The sequence below is a fragment of the Vigna umbellata genome, chromosome 1 (assembly GCF_029865625.1).
Source record: "Vigna umbellata cultivar VRB3 chromosome 1, Vumbellata_1.0, whole genome shotgun sequence".
In the NCBI taxonomy this organism is placed as follows: Eukaryota; Viridiplantae; Streptophyta; class Magnoliopsida; order Fabales; family Fabaceae; genus Vigna; species Vigna umbellata.
In genome coordinates, this window is record NC_142165.1 from 43,805,716 (window position 1) to 43,821,380 (window position 15,665).

Genomic DNA, 15,665 nt, shown 5'->3' on the forward strand with positions numbered 1-15,665 from the left:
TAATAATTAAAAAAAATAATTTAAAAATAAATAAATCACTGTACGTATAAGATCGAAACAATATTTAAAACTAGTTAAATGCAATTATCTATATGAATATTAAGTATGTTTGATTTGATTTATTTATTTTACAATAAAAATATCGTATGCTGCATATTTATTCATTACATAAAAAGAAAATCACTGTCATGCCTATATTAAGATTAAGCTACTGATATTATTTTAAGACTTCTTCCAAATACATGCTAACATCAATGTTTTTTTATAGGATGTTGATTTCATTCATAGAAGTTTCGTAGATATTAAGGGACAAAATATTAAGAGATTATAACGATGATCGAATTGCAAAGTTTGCTTCTTTAAAAGTCGTAGTTATAATCATTCACCTGCAAACTTGAAACAATTTTAGCCGTCGGTGGAGCTATTTCATGCTGTAACCTCTTCAATTAATCGAAAGGTTTACCTAACAAAATAAGCACAATAATGGAACCATCTGGTACTGTAGCTAAAAAAATCTTCAAAGTTTGATGCAAACGTGTCTGTTTTTTTTTTTCTTTTCATAAAAACAAAGAAACCTGAGTGTGGATATGCCTCAGCCGTTGATCAATGACTCTTTAATCATGGGTTTATGTCTTTACATTTTAATAAAAATATTTCTTAAAGAATTAATGTTGTTGTGATTGAATGAGTGTATATTGAAAAACTTGTGGGGGTGTAGGAAGTAAAAGCCTCCATAACCCATGAGAGTGAAGGATAGCACTAAATTGACCCAATTTATTTAGATTCATGTCGCAGTTTATATATTTATACCGCTGAGTAACTCTCTCTCTCTCTCTCTCTACTATTTGTTTAAATCTAATTAATGATTAAAATTATTTATTTATTAAAACTATTTAAAAAAATCTTAAATTTTTTTTGAGAAACCTAATTCCAATCTTAATTCCATTCCCATTAACATTAACATAAGGTAGTTTTCTATATGAAATATAGTATTAGTTTAGCACCACATTTTACCTGAGAAGAAATATTTTCAAAGTTTAAAAATTTACGCGTGTTATACGAACGAATTTATATGTGACAAAAACTTAAAGATAGCTATTATTTTTAAAATTTTAATAAAAGTATTTTATAAGACGCATTTAATGTCTCATAGTCTACGTTTAAAAAAAAGTTAAATTCATTTAATTTCTTTTAGAAACATTATAAAAAAAGTGGTCAAAAAAATCATTTTAAAACTGTTTTTTTGGGGAAATGATACACTAAAGATTTGAAGATATTATCTTATCGCCAAGTTATAAAGTACTATTATAATGGAAGTTATATAATATTTAAAAAAGTTATTAGGATGAAAATCGTTAAGATGATTGGGAATTGATCAGAGCCGTTGAAACGAGTTATAAGATGAAGAGTGACAGGAAAGCGAAGGATCCGTTTGGTTGGGTATGTGGTGTGAGTTTTGTCTACTTGTGTTGCTCACCGCTAAAAGCCCCAAACCTGAAATCACACGTAGAAATCTCTTCCACTTCCAAACTCTTCTTCCTTCCAACCAAACAAAGGGGTGAAAATGGCTGATTGGGGTCCGGTGGTGATCGCGGTGGTGCTGTTCGTGCTCTTAAGCCCAGGCCTTCTCTTCCAGATACCATCCAGGGGAAGAATCGCGGAGTTCGGCAACATGCAAACCAGTGGAGCCTCCATTTTGGTTCACGCCATCATCTACTTCGGCCTCATCACCATCTTCCTCATTGCCATCGGCGTTCACATCCAAACCGGCTAGCTCAACGGATCTAAATCTCAATCTCCTTATCTTTCTCTGCCTTTTACTTTTTTACATTTCCTTGTAAGTTTCTAGTGTAGTACTTCTGATCTGTTACTGTACGTGTGTGTGGATAAGGATGATGTTGTTTTTACGAAGATATGAATGATGATCCATTTCGCTTTGTGACGTTGGCTGGGTTTGCTTTTTTGGGGTTTCTTCAACATTTTCGCAAACGGTACCGTTTTGGATATTACGTTGGTGGCCTTTGCAAAGTGTCCATTCACAGAAAAAGGGAAGCATGTAAAAGTCACGCCGTTTGCCTTCCTTCTCTTCCTTTTCCCATAAGTACTTTTTATTAAATACTATTAATACTACTGATAACGGTGGAACTATCACTGGTAATATTTTTGGACAATGAATCGATTAATGTAATTAATGTACTTTGAAAATTTTAGGCAAACGCGGAACGGGCTTTCTGGCTTGCGTGCAGAGGCAGTTCAACTCACGTGGTTTTGTACACGGACTACGTAGCATAAAGTATAGGAATCCTTAAAATTATGATTCTTGGGTACTGTGGCCTGATCTGCAACCAAAAATAAAAATGTTAGAAAGTATTAGTAATTTATTTGCTTTTTAATACTACTCTGTTCTAATTTATACTAGTGCTAATGTTCCTAATAATTTAATATTTCTATATATAATTTAAGAAGATCAAAATATATATATATATATATATATATAATTTTGCATATTTAGTAGAGCATGGGTCACAGTCCCGTGAACCCGGATTATCACGTGTTTGAGTTGGATTAGGTTTAAAAAAATTGTATTTTTTTTATGTGGAGTATATTTCAATCTACTTATTTAAACTCAGTTTATGTGGATTGAAACGATGGTGCACCAGGTAAATTCACCAATCTATTTATCTTATTTTATTTTATTAAAATTTAATTTTAATTTTATAAAAAAATATTTATTATTTTGTTTTTGTTTGAAAAAGTTATTTAAGTTTTTTATTTTTAAAATTAATTAAATACGGAGTAAAATTTGTTTTGATTTGAATATTAGAAAGTTTGTAATTTTTTTATTTTAAAAAAATTGTAATTAAGTAGTCCGTGAAACAATCCGTTTTATCCACTAATCCGTGATAGGTCGGAGTTTGAATACATTAATTGAGCGACTTAATAAATGCAGTTTTATATTTTATATATAAAAAATACTCTAGAAAAACAAGTACACGTTATAATTAAAACTATGTTCGACATTAAATCATTAATTTGGGATAATAAATTTAAAATGAATGCTGAAAGAATTTTATCTAATGTATTTTGTTATTGGTATGATCAAAATTTGAAAGTTTCCTTCTGCACTTCCACGTCTTTCTTCCTGCACCCCACAATTTTTTTTCCCATTATATATTTTTGGGCGTATAATCTAAAAGTCATTTTCTGAAAATGGTTTCCATTGCAATTAAAAAATTATTTTTCTTATAAAATGACTTTCAGATTACATAATTTGAAAGTTGAAAAATTATTTTCAGAGTAAAATTGGAATTCTTTTTCAAAAATGCAGGAAGAAAATTATGAAGATCCAGAAGAAACTGCGTTAAAATTTCAGAAGGATAAAACCCAATGGGCCTATTTATTTATACAGTGGGCCAAGAATAGAGCTCGAAATACCCGATTTCTCTTGGTAGCCCACTAACTCATTCCCCCTTCCCTGCTTCCTGTCTTTCTCACCCTCTCTCTTATTTTCCGGTTCCACTTTCTCTGGCTGTTTCTCTCATGGCGAATCTAGCACGCTTCTCCAAGCGAGCCCTGCGAAGCGCACACTCGCTCGTAAGGCACGCGCAATCGCAAGTGCAACCTCAGCTATTGGCTGAGGAGCGCGCTTTCTCGACGGAGGCGGCGAAATCAATTACTCCGTCTCCGGATCGGGTGAAGTGGGACTACCGAGGGCAGAGGAAGATAATCCCGTTGGGGCAGTGGCTCCCGAAAGTGGCAGTGGATGCTTACGTTGCACCCAACGTGGTCCTCGCTGGCCAAGTCACCGTGTGGGACGGAGCTTCGGTTTGGCCTGGTTGCGTTCTCCGCGGCGATCTCAACAAGATCAGCATCGGATTCTGCTCAAACGTCCAGGAACGCTCCGTTCTTCACGCCGCATGGACTTCCCCGACAGGTTAGGTTACCATTCCAACACATTCCTTCCCTTTCCGTTTCTGTACCTTGGAATTAGAAATGTGAATTGTGTAGATTTGTTCTTTTTCTAATATTAGTTATGAAATTCCTCGAATTCGTCTTTCGGTATGGTTTAATTCAAGAGTTCTTAGTTGTGAATATGATTGGTTCTCCTTCCCCGGCGTGTTTCATTGTACTGACAATTCTATTGTCAGAATTCGGTCAGGGAAGATAATGTGTTGGCCCTGATATATTTGAAAACCAATCAGTTTTATCGAAGTACCTTGGAGTTGGGTACATTCTAAGTTCTAAAAGATCACATTTTTGCCTTAAGAAAGTAAAGACAAATGAGGTTTATGGTTTTGATATTCTCTACTCCCACTCAACCTTTTCTGCCCAAGCGTAATGAAATAGAGCTATGCTTACTGGTATGAATTATATACGAATATAGGTGTTTCTCTGTATTTCATTGGATAACTAGTAAGACCTTGTTTTGGATAAATTTCTACCTAAGCAATGAAAATAAGAAAAAAAAACTAATTCGACTTTTCTCATAAGCTAAAATTAACAATCAACGTATACACTGTAGTTTTCGAAGGAGATAAATTCGTAAGTTGATTATTGCTCATGCGAGATGTTCAATTCATTTTACTTGTAAGTGCCAATTGAAAGAATAAAAAAAAATAGGTAATCTCAATCATGGATAAGAAAATCAACCGTCAATACCACTCGCATAAGAAATTATAAATGTGTTGAAAAATCTATGGATGATTGTCTCCTCGATGACTAAGATTACTTATTTCATCCTTATTCACTTTATTGGAGCCAAATTTAAGAACCTTTGGGTGTAATGATGCAGCTTATCCATGTAAAATTTTCGTGCAACAGTATTGTACCAACTTGCATTTTTGAAGGAACAATTCTTATTTTTCTTTATTCACTTTATAGGAACCAAACTTTGGAAACCTTGGGCGAAATGATCCCATTTTTTTCCATGTAATATATTTGTGCTGGTGTTGTACCAAATAGCATTTTTTGAGGGAAATATTTTTGTTGCTTGGCCTCAAGTCCTTAACTTACTAGTTGACATCTACTTTTATAAATATGAGTTTCCTTAAATTTTGGATCAAGATTTATTTTATTTTCTGTAGAGACAGTAGGATTGAACAATTTTCTTATATCATTGAAGATTGTAATATCTATCTTTTTCTTCTATTGATCGAAAAGGATAACTTAAATACTCTTGGGAGTGGAGATGGGGTGGAAGTGGAGTTTGACAGAGATGCTTGTTTGATCCAACTAGTTCTCTATGCTAGGGCCTCGATCTTTAGGTGACTTTGGTGGTATGCTACAAAGAAATGAACCATACTTGTGCATGTGTTTTTGTGTTGTTTGAGAAATGTAAATTTGTTTGAAGCAAAGATACTTCTGGTCATTTATGTTGTGTTATTTTGAGTCCGGCAAGAGGGCATCTGGAGGGTTGTGTCCTACACTGATAGAGAGAGAAAATAACTACTTACCATAAAATACCTACAATACTACCTTTAAAGCTAAAGAGCATAAAATCAGCATTCACCTATCCTCATTCATTCATAATAGGTGAGGACGATTACACTTGCAATTATAGAACCTAAAAGACGCCAGCAGTTGAATAATGATCCCATAAGTGTCATTATCTGCCTTTAGGAAAATTGAAATATAAACTAATTATTATTCTAGTATTCTAAGACCACCGTATAAAATGTGGGAGTTTACTTCGGACCTCTGTAGGCCCTTCCTAACATACTAATGAAATAAATTTTTGTTACCATTATTATAGGTATGTTGCACTCGTATGTGATTGTCCTGTTCGACACTTCTAATCTCCCTTCCAACCATTGTCGGCTGTGTTTCTTCAGGAAAATTAGTCTTTATCCTTGTTTCAAAATGGAAAATAATGATTTGACCACTCCTCTGTGCACAACCAATTGACAACCCTTTTATAATATAATATAGAAGTAATTAAGTAAGTGGTTGTATCGGTAATGTTTATATACTCTGAAAATAATATCAGAATGCGATATTCATTGTTAAGCTGTTTACTGTGAACTGGAGTTAGTTATCTGCATACTCCTTTCGAATTATTTACTGTCATGTGGAGGTGAATAACATTGCTGTTTCCAAATATCCTTGAAATTTTCTTATGGGATAGACTTAAGTATAGTTTATGAATCTATTGTTTATTCATTGCTTATGCTGTCTTCTGTGAAACAGGCCTTCCGGCTGACACTTCAATAGAGAGGTACGTGACAATTGGGGCATACAGCCTTTTGAGGTCCTGCACTATTGAGCCAGAGTGCATTATTGGGCAGCACTCCATCCTAATGGAAGGTTCATTGGTGGAGACACAGTCAATCCTTGAAGCTGGATCAGTAGTTCCACCTGGAAGGCGAATTCCTTCTGGTGAACTTTGGGCAGGAAATCCAGCCAGGTTTGTGAGGACTTTGACCCATGAGGAAATCTTAGAAATCCCTAAACTTGCAGTTGCTATAAATGATCTGAGCAGAGACCACTACTCAGAGTTCCTTCCTTACTCCACAGTATATTTGGAGGTTGAGAAGTTTAAGAAGTCCCTGGGTATTTCTGTTTGATGCTCTTTTTTGTTATTCTTCTATGTATCTGTTAGCTGGAGTTCTGCTTGTAAGGAAATAAGAATCAAAAACAAAGAGCAAGCTTTTTGTATTTTCTTTGTATTCCTTGCTGAGATTATTGGCTTAAAACATCATGGTCTATATAATTTGACTGGAGTGATATTTATCAGAGATGAGACTGCATCTTTTTAGCTTTGGCCATTAGTATTACTCATAATTGGACAGGTCCATTTTTTGCGAACAAATATTTATCATAAACGCCTCAATGTCCACTTGGTCAGTGTCCTTTCAACAGGTACTGTGTGAATAAACAATCAGGTTTCCATCACTTTCACTGTCTGCCCCGTTTTTATGAACTATTTGCAGGCATGTGCTGATGAGACGCACGAGTTGATTTGAGTTGTTTGGAAGTTTCCGTAGGAAAGGTATGGGGAGTTCTCCTTTGACGCTGTTACTTTCAACACTTTCTTCATGATTATATTGAAGTATTCTTGTAATGTATGAATCTGCTCCATATCTTGTGTGCTAAGAATGAGAGGTGATTCAAATTCCAGCGCATTCCCTAGTTGATACTTGATGCATCCTGTATCTCCATTCAAACTGTACCATTAATGTTTTTAAAACTAAACATTACATTGAAATGGACTTGACATTAATTATAATTAATTATATATAACATGATATTAAATTAATATAATATCATTAATTATTTTAACTGTAAAATCTAAAATGAGTCATATTTTTTTTATATGTTCTTAACTCTGTCAAAGTAAACATCAAAATTTAAGTAAAATGAGCCATGTAAATAAAAAATAAAAAATAAATATGAATTAGAATAATTAAGACTGTAAATGATTAAAACTTTTAATTCTTTTTAATATATATTTTTGGGTCATAATGTTATTGAGTGGAATATTTATCAGTTTTGCTGATAATTAATTTTCAAAATGAGACCTGATTGAAAACTTTAAGAGTGAAGTATTATCTTCCAATTATTATTATTTTTTTATCTACAAGATTTAAATACAAGAAGGATCAAGTTCTACTTTCTCAAGTCTAGATTTTCTGCTGTTTTCTTGTGTTATACCTATGTTAAGTTTTTTAAATAATATATTAAAAAAATTAATATATTTTAAATTATTAAAATTAGTGTTCATCAATATTACTTTAATATTATTTTGAAGTTGCGGGAGAGGGATTATACAAAAAATTCAACAGAAAATTTAAATTACATTTTCTTTCAATAGGACATTTTTTTGTCAAATTTTAATGTTCTCACCTTTTTTTATATAATTTGGACAATCCTTAAATGGATTTTACCAGTTTTAAAACCTATAACTTAGATATATATGAAAAAAAATGTTACTTTAACATTCTGAATGGTTCCAAGCAAATATTCAGTTAATTCTTCCCTCCTAACTATATCACTTTCAAACACAGGTTTTTAATTCATAAAATTTGAATCTACAGTTTGATCAAGAGAATCGGTAATAACTCATCGTTCTTCTTACATGTCCAACTTTTTCTTAAAAATCCCTTAATCATTTTCCAAGCTTATTTCTTATATTAGCGTTTCCGAAAATGATTTTGCAAATTCAAATGATAACTGGATGATAAGGAAATTTAACGTCACAATATACGATCTATAATTGAAACTTGTGACAAATCCCTCTATTCTAGATTTCAATGATTTATTTTAATCAAACATGGACTTTGATGCTTGCATTACTCTGATATTTACACCCATGTCAAAGATCACTGTTCAACAACAACCACTTCCAATATGTCAATAATTAAAATTAAAGCACTACAAAAGCTGGTTCGAATCAAAGTTATTATTAGGGCAAAAAAAAGGGATAATATAAAAGAATAAACCGTACAAAGAGCACAATGTCGTGAAAATGGAGATACTAAAATGCGAGTGCAGTGCCCAGAATCAGGGGGTGGTGCCGTCGAGCCAAAGGGCAAGCAAAACTCCACTTATATGGTCAAAGATTCTTTAAAATTAGCTTAATTCTTATTGCGTGATTTGTTGTAAAACACGTTTTAGTGAGCTTATCTTTGTCATGACATTGACTCCACCAACATTATTACATCATTTTCGACCAAAAATCTTTATACCACATACTTTCTACTTTTATTTCTTTATTTCTTTCCTGTCCTTGTTGACGTAGTTGGATAATGGATATTATTATTCTACGTCCATCAAAAGAAAAAAATAATTATGTTGGAGAACCCCTCTGTTGATAATTTCAAAATTAAAATTATAAAATTCATTTTACAGCAGTGGACCACTTTTCGTGCAGTGTGAGCTGGAAAATTCGTAATTAAAGGGGGAATTAGGAGTGACCTAAAGTTGTGTAAATGATATATTAAAGTTAAAAAATGGCCACTTGAACTGATTTCTTAAAAACCGACATGCTTCATAAAATAGATCACTTACTGTTGTCAACATTGTTCGAATTTTCAAATTATTTGGATATTCATGAATATAGGTAAATTCACACCCTTATTTCTTTATTAAATTTGTTTCATATGGCTACTTTCATACAATATAATAGTGTTGATTGATATTAAAACACTTATTAGTCATGTTATTATAGTAACTATCATTTAGGAGTCTGGTCGATTAATCATTCAAATCTTTAAACCTCTTTATTGTGAATTTAAAACTTTATTAAACTCACTAAACAGTTATAGTACTAACTTGAGTGTCGCATATGTTTCTTGCATCCAAGAAAAAAAAACCTATAATAAAAACTAAAATAATCATTATTTTCTTTTTTTTTTATAAGAGGAGGATAAAAGAGATAAATTTGAATAATGGAAAATAATTGACAATATTTAATTAGAAAAGCCAGCAAGTAAAGAACACTCTTCTTTTTTTATATGCATTTGACAAAATCATCAATTATAATCTATAACTTATCAGTTGGTGTAGTAGTTAAGTATCTTTCATTAAGAAAAAAAATATATTATAACTTATAAAAACTTGTTGATCAATAACCGGGAGATTAATTTTTATCTCCATGGATATGAAAATACTATAATACGAAAATATATATATATATATATATATATATATATATATATATATATATATATATAAGCATCATGTAAGCATTGGATTAATGGGAAATTTATATAATAATTTAGATATATTGACCTTTGAACTAAGATTTTCCCTATATAATCTCATCTCTTTTGGTCTCTTGGAAAGCCATATCAATGGATATTCTCCTATAAGGCCAGAGAGTCTTATTTCAATTATCTAGTTCGTTTGAAGGATAACATGTCTCAAACTCAAGTCCATTTTCTTCTTCTTCTCGCACAAAGGTAGATATTGCTATTGTTTATGGTAAATTTTTAGGTACTGATGTTGGAACGATTCAATCAAATCAAATCTCCTAATCACTCGGTCCTTTGTTCTGATTGAGTCGTGCCAATATCGTACTAAACATAACTTTTTATGTTTTACACAAATTTTCTTTTATAAAAATAATCCACACTATCATATATGTAGAAATTAGTATGGTAATTCATTCACATAAAATTATCATCTTCACTTGTAAGTCTTATTTTTAAACTATATGATATTTTAAATACATCTCTCCCATCAAGATGCATATATTTCATATGTAGAATTAGATATTTGTAGAAAATAATATCATAGTAACTGGATAAAGAATAAATCAATAGACTTAATAGATCTCGTAATAAGACTCTTACATTATATTAGAAAGAAAGAGAGTTTAAGTTTAATTTATTTTTATAAAATTAATTTATTAAATGATAATTGTTTCGGTTTATATAATATAAATTGATCTTAATTTTCATTTATGTAAAATATTCCTAATACGATCCGCATATTTTTGCATAAAGAGTTTAATATTATAAGTTTGTTCTTATCGTTTAGTCTCTGATGCAACTATATAATAGTTACCAAACTTATTCGTGCCTCAATAAAGGGAAGAGTTATAAATAAATATGTTTATATATATATATATATATATATATATATATATATATATATATATATATATATATATATATATATATATATATATATATATATATATATATATATATATTTGTTTTATCATTGTCATTCCCAATTTAAGTTATATTCCGTTGACTTTTTTATGTAAACACTTGTAAATAAAATGAAATAAGAAAGTAAAACGTATTAAATTTATTTTATAAATTATATCGAATTTGTATATTTTAACTTTTTTGAAGAATTTAATAAAATTTTAATACATCAATTAGTTAATTTTAAACTACAAGAGAAACCCAAATTTGACTTTTTATCTCATTATTCTCTTGTAAGTTTTCATGAAAAATTTATCCAAACATCGTCATATAATTCTGAACTTAATTTTATTAAATTTTTTTAAGTCAAATAAGTTTGAAACAATCATTTTGTTTTTGCACTTTAACAGCCCGATTGCTTCAAAGATCAGATAATGGATTCTATGGTTTTCACTATGACTAATAAGCATGCAACTTCGTCACACAAAACAATATGAATACTAAAATATTAAAATTCATGAGTTTTATCCATTAGTACTTAGTGTTCAATCCCCATTGAAATACTGATTGTAAAAAAATACAGATTATTAAAAATAAATTTAAACAACTTTTAGATTTATATACCTTCTTCATTCAAACATATATTGTAAAAATATTTAATTAAATATATTTTTATTTCAAATGTAAAAAAAAAAAAAATTACCGATCATATAGTTTTGAACATAAAATATTTGGAAATGAGGTTATGAAAAATAATTAGCATGAGTAGTAAGTTTTAGGGCAAGAAAGTGATGAAATGAAAAAAATTGAGACCATAATTTTGATAACGTGATAATAGGTAGTTCATGGCTTCATGAAAGATAAATTCAGAATTTAAATAGTGCCAGAGAAAAGAATCCTTCAAGTAAAGACGATTCTATCCCCATTGAAAGGGAAACACTGGAGAGGCTTCGTTCCCCTGCGATCCATTAGAACCTATGTTATACATCGACGAAGAATGGTCACTCCCATTCAGGCCCAAAACCGGGTCCACGGGCCCCAAGCTGTTACCATCATGCAGGCTGAGGCCCAATTGCTGCATAAGGGGCGAATGCGGGTTCACTATTTGGCTCAACCCATTTCCAGGACTGTGCGGCTGTGGTGATGACAGAAGAGAGAGAGCACGAGAGGAGGAGTCGTGGACCGAGCTCGTTAGGCTATCGCACAACATTTTACACCTCAGCCCACTACTTTCAGAATACGGGCCGGTCCTCAGAAACATATGGGCCTGGCCCACGGAAGCACCCGCGAGATGTGGGCTTTGGTTGTTGAGAGTGTGGTCACCTTGCAGGAAGGCCAACTGTTTCCCTTCTTTATAAGCGGTTGGAGAAGTCCCAAGAAAAAGCTCACCCTGTTGGTTGTGTCCATGAATCCTAACATCACCAGAAGCAACAATTCCACCCCATGTCGGATTCATCACGGTAGTCGATGGGTATACGTGTGAACTTGAGAAAGGTAGCAACTGGGTACCTGCTCAAAACTCATCAAAGGGTAACTCTTTCTACTTATTTTTAAAAATAACGTCTTTCTGATATTTTTTAAGAATTACTGGTTTAAATTTGAGGTGATGAAATGTTTAGAATTGAATTTTGTACTATTGATGATGGGTACAGATTTTGCGTGTGTATGGGGAGTGTTAGCGAAAGGTGGTGGTGGCTGAGCAATAATTGATGGATGAGTGTGTGTTTTTGTCGAGAAATGTGGAAACCGTGTAAGAGAAAGTGGTGGTGTGGCAGAAGATGTTTAAGCAAAGTAGATAGGTAGTTAATAGAGATAAGAGTGTACTGCTGGGATGGGAGAAAGCAAAAGGGTATTGTGTTGTGTGTGTAGTGACACGTTGCGAGTTGGATGGAGATGAATGGAGGAAAAGAGAAATGGTGGGTAAGTGTATTGTGTGATGGTGTTATTTCTTACTCTTAACATTTGTGTAGCTATGTGGGGATCCTGAGGAAATGTCTGCTCCAAATCTAGCCACACATGGGTCCACTCAGATAATGTAGGTAGAAGTGTAAGCTAACCTTGGTAATTCGACAAAAAACTACCAGACCGCGTTAGAGGTTCTGGTTGGGGCTTTCTTCTCCGTCTGTTGTGCCCATCTAATCGCTTCCTGCAGCTCCTTTTCCCCTCATCAAATTCCTCCAGTGAATGGAACCTACACAGGTTTATCATTCAAACAACTCCACTCAGCTAACATGTCATCTCACCTTCCCAACTATGCCATCAAAATGCACCAAATCAAATCAAAATTCTCATCATAATAATACTGCTCTCAAAACTCCACTTACCTTATCAGGATTTATCAACTCAATAATACAACCCTCACCATTGCAGACTCATCCCATCAAGTACACCTAAAGCTACAGGACTTCACTGACATCACACTGCCCGGTCTCCTTAATTAGCATCACACTCACTGTAAATTTAGTTAACTATTTACAACTCTTTTATGCACAAATTCCACCTCACCATCCCAACCATCCTCAACACAATCACCTATCTAAGCAGAGGGAGATATTTTTCTTAATTAATCACACACAGTATACAGTATAGTCTCCATCACTTCAGATTCCCTTTTTTGTTTATATTCTGCTTCTACCTTTCTCTCTCTTTCTCTCATGAAAGCTAAATTAAAATATTAGACATGTATTTCGTATTTGTCGGTTTAACTGGCACACAGATATAACTCATATTTTACAAGAGCGGTTTGAATCTCATTACCAATAATAAAGACTTTTTGGTAAAAGATTTGGTGAGTAATATATTAGTATTTTATCATGCTGAATCTTCAGGTCTAGCATGACCCGATAAGGTTTTAAACTCACTGAACTCTGGTTAGCAGAGCATGTATTATATAGAGTTCAGATTAAAAAAAATGAGATGACAAATCGTGAAAATTTTGAAGCAAGTGATGACATATACAGATATGAAACATGCACCTGCTACACTGCTGGCAGAACCTTTGTTTCTGGCCTCCGATTGTGACTTGTGCAGTTTTGGAATGAACTTCGCAGACCTTATGGCGCCTGTGATAGTCCCTGCAGTTACTGAGATCAGAGTGGCAGCCATCGACAAGACACGAGACTGTCTGTGTGGCGTTGCCAAGGGCACGAGCTCTCTTAGATGAGCCAGAAGATGAAGATGAGGATGAGATTTTGGAGAGTCCTACAGCATCTTTGGACTTGGTCAACACTGATTCTGTGCCAGAATTCCCCACCTGACCAAGCTTCAAGTCAACTGAAAATTCCCCCTTACTTGTAAACATTCCATATCTGCTTGAGCCTTCCACTGTTTCCATGTTGGGTAAGTTTGCCTGATTCACTTCACTCAAATCCCAAGAAGCTGCTTTCAGATTCCAGTCCATACCAAAAACACTTGCACTTTTTCAGCCCCTCTTGTCTTTCTTTGCTCCCCTTTCTGTATACCACACACCAGGATGCTTTCAATTGCATGGAAATTGAAAAGTAAGAGAAGATTAGGCAGGGAGAAATATTAATTGGACCAGACCCTCATAAAAAAGAAGGCGAACCAAACTTCATCAAAGTGTATCTCTTGCTGATTAATGTGCAACAACCGAAATTCTATTCAACAAGATTTTTAAAGTGGCAACTGATACAGAGGAACTTTATTAAAATATAAAAAAGACAACCATAAAATAGGCTCCTTATATGCAACTATATTGGACATCTGTTTGTCCGTATTTAGCAAAAAGGAGAGAGAGAAGAAACCTGCACCAGAGAGTGGTGAAAACACGTGATAATGACTAACAACACTGCCAAGTTCAAAGACTTCCAACGAAATCGGAGTTACAATTCACAAAGTCACCTACATGGTATAATGAAGCAAAAAGATGTCAAAAAGGAAAACAAAAAAGAGAGAAGTTAGTGCTTTTAGACAACCGTAGTAGCTGAAGGATACTTCCTTCTTCTTCCCTTCACTTCCAAAACCTCCACTGGACAGTTAAATTAAGGATTTTTTTCAAATAATAACAGTGAAAAGGACAGAAAGAAGGAGGAATCTATGTGACAAGCATACCTTGTTAGCCATTTAAGAAGGTGAAACTGTGTAGAAAGTTGAAGAAGGAGAAGAAGGAGAAGAAGAAGAATGAAACCCAAAAAGGATATGGATGATGTGCTCTGTTTAACAGGTAAAAGTGAATATTTTAACAATTTGAAAAAGCATTTTCCAAAAATGGGGTCGCTTGTGGGTATTTTAAGCTTGAGAAAGAAAGGAAAGAAAGGAGATATAATAAGGACAGGGTGTTGGTTGCTTTCAGCTTTTTTAGTCAGGAAAGAGAAGTACAAAGAATGGATGCTCAAGACAAGGCATGTGGCATTGTGTTTCACATTTCATGGCATGTTTTTCCTTTATTAGGATTATCTTCCTCTTTTAGTTTTCTACACTACAGTAACATCTCCTTTAACCGTCACTAACGACACAAATAATAAATAATCCAACATCTAATACAAACCATCACCTATTTAAAATATCCTCTAATTACGTATTTCAATCCCCACAAAATATAAATCCAAACAATTTATTTTCAACCTTCTAAGCTCGTTGGTCAACTACCACATTGTAAAGATTGTAAACGTCATTAAGAATTCGTAGGGTAATTTTAAAAGAATAATTTCTTTTTATTAATATTTTATGTTAATTAAACATTAAAATTTTAGAATTATATGATTTAAAAAAATTAAATTTATGTTTTCTTTCTTCATATTGTATATCAACACGATTTTGGTAGATTTTCAGAAAAAAAAAATTTAAAAGGTGAAAATATTTGTTGTGAATACATAAAAATTTTAAAAATGTCAAATATATATTTGGTAGAGTCAAGGTCCCCTCACTTATATAGAAAATTCGTCACTTATATGGACGTCACAAATTAAAGATACGTATTGTTCGGCTTCACTAGTGATTGAGTGTCATAATTTTAACATTTTTTTTTCAAAATTTCAATGAAAAGCTTATTTTTAAAATTTTATTTTTGATGTTAGGTAAAAGTAATTTCTGATTAATGTTAGTCAATTT

General features: G+C 32.7%; 3 protein-coding genes and 1 long non-coding RNA gene across 10 annotated transcripts; 3 read left to right on the forward strand and 1 right to left on the reverse strand.

The window, feature by feature from the left end:
- Positions 1 to 1,419: 1,419 nt before the first annotated feature.
- LOC124836327 (DUF3339-domain containing protein) lies at positions 1,420 to 1,942 on the forward strand. The gene has a single exon (XM_047311473.2). It carries the CDS (start codon positions 1,565 to 1,567, stop codon positions 1,772 to 1,774), a length of 210 nt encoding a protein of 69 aa, XP_047167429.1. The 5' UTR covers positions 1,420 to 1,564; the 3' UTR covers positions 1,775 to 1,942.
- Positions 1,943 to 3,461: 1,519 nt separating this feature from the next.
- On the forward strand, positions 3,462 to 6,734 carry LOC124836298 (gamma carbonic anhydrase-like 2, mitochondrial). Its single transcript, XM_047311436.2, has 2 exons — positions 3,462 to 3,934; positions 6,187 to 6,734. The coding sequence occupies exons 1-2, from the start codon at positions 3,541 to 3,543 to the stop codon at positions 6,561 to 6,563; spliced, it is 771 nt and encodes a 256-aa protein (XP_047167392.1). The 5' UTR covers positions 3,462 to 3,540; the 3' UTR covers positions 6,564 to 6,734.
- Positions 6,735 to 11,387: 4,653 nt separating this feature from the next.
- LOC124836303 (squamosa promoter-binding-like protein 13A) lies at positions 11,388 to 15,155 on the reverse strand. Of its 7 annotated transcripts, none has more exons than XM_047311442.2 (5): positions 14,667 to 15,155; positions 14,366 to 14,456; positions 13,571 to 14,048; positions 12,653 to 12,786; positions 11,388 to 12,104 (listed from the first exon to the last, which is right to left on the reverse strand). In XM_047311442.2, exons 3-5 carry the CDS (start codon positions 13,993 to 13,995, stop codon positions 11,512 to 11,514), a joined length of 1,152 nt encoding a protein of 383 aa, XP_047167398.1. In that variant the 5' UTR covers positions 13,996 to 14,048; positions 14,366 to 14,456; positions 14,667 to 15,155; the 3' UTR covers positions 11,388 to 11,511. The 7 variants fall into 7 exon arrangements, with proteins under 7 accessions (XP_047167398.1, XP_087959418.1, XP_047167397.1 ...); XM_088103292.1 differs by having other exon boundaries at positions 13,571 to 14,070; positions 14,667 to 15,154; XM_047311441.2 differs by having other exon boundaries at positions 14,360 to 14,456; positions 14,667 to 15,154.
- LOC148205459 (uncharacterized) lies at positions 11,984 to 12,714 on the forward strand. Its single transcript, XR_015783268.1, has 2 exons — positions 11,984 to 12,125; positions 12,248 to 12,714. It is a non-coding gene; the product is annotated as an uncharacterized LOC148205459 (long non-coding RNA).
- Positions 15,156 to 15,665: the final 510 nt, after the last annotated feature.

Coding starts and splice junctions, on each gene's coding strand:
- LOC124836327 (XM_047311473.2), top strand. CDS start 1,565: ATGGCTGATTGGGGTCCGGTGGTGATCGCGGTGGTGCTGTTCGTGCTC.
- LOC124836303 (XM_047311442.2), bottom strand. CDS start 13,995: ATGGACTGGAATCTGAAAGCAGCTTCTTGGGATTTGAGTGAAGTGAAT. Junction 12,787..13,570: donor TTCTGCCAGCAGTGTAGCAG/GTGCATGTTTCA, acceptor AAACCTGTGTAG/GTTCCATTCACTGGAGGAAT. Junction 12,105..12,652: donor TTTTTTGTCGAATTACCAAG/GTTAGCTTACAC, acceptor AGTTTTGAGCAG/GTACCCAGTTGCTACCTTTC.
- LOC124836298 (XM_047311436.2), top strand. CDS start 3,541: ATGGCGAATCTAGCACGCTTCTCCAAGCGAGCCCTGCGAAGCGCACAC. Junction 3,935..6,186: donor CGCATGGACTTCCCCGACAG/GTTAGGTTACCA, acceptor TCTGTGAAACAG/GCCTTCCGGCTGACACTTCA.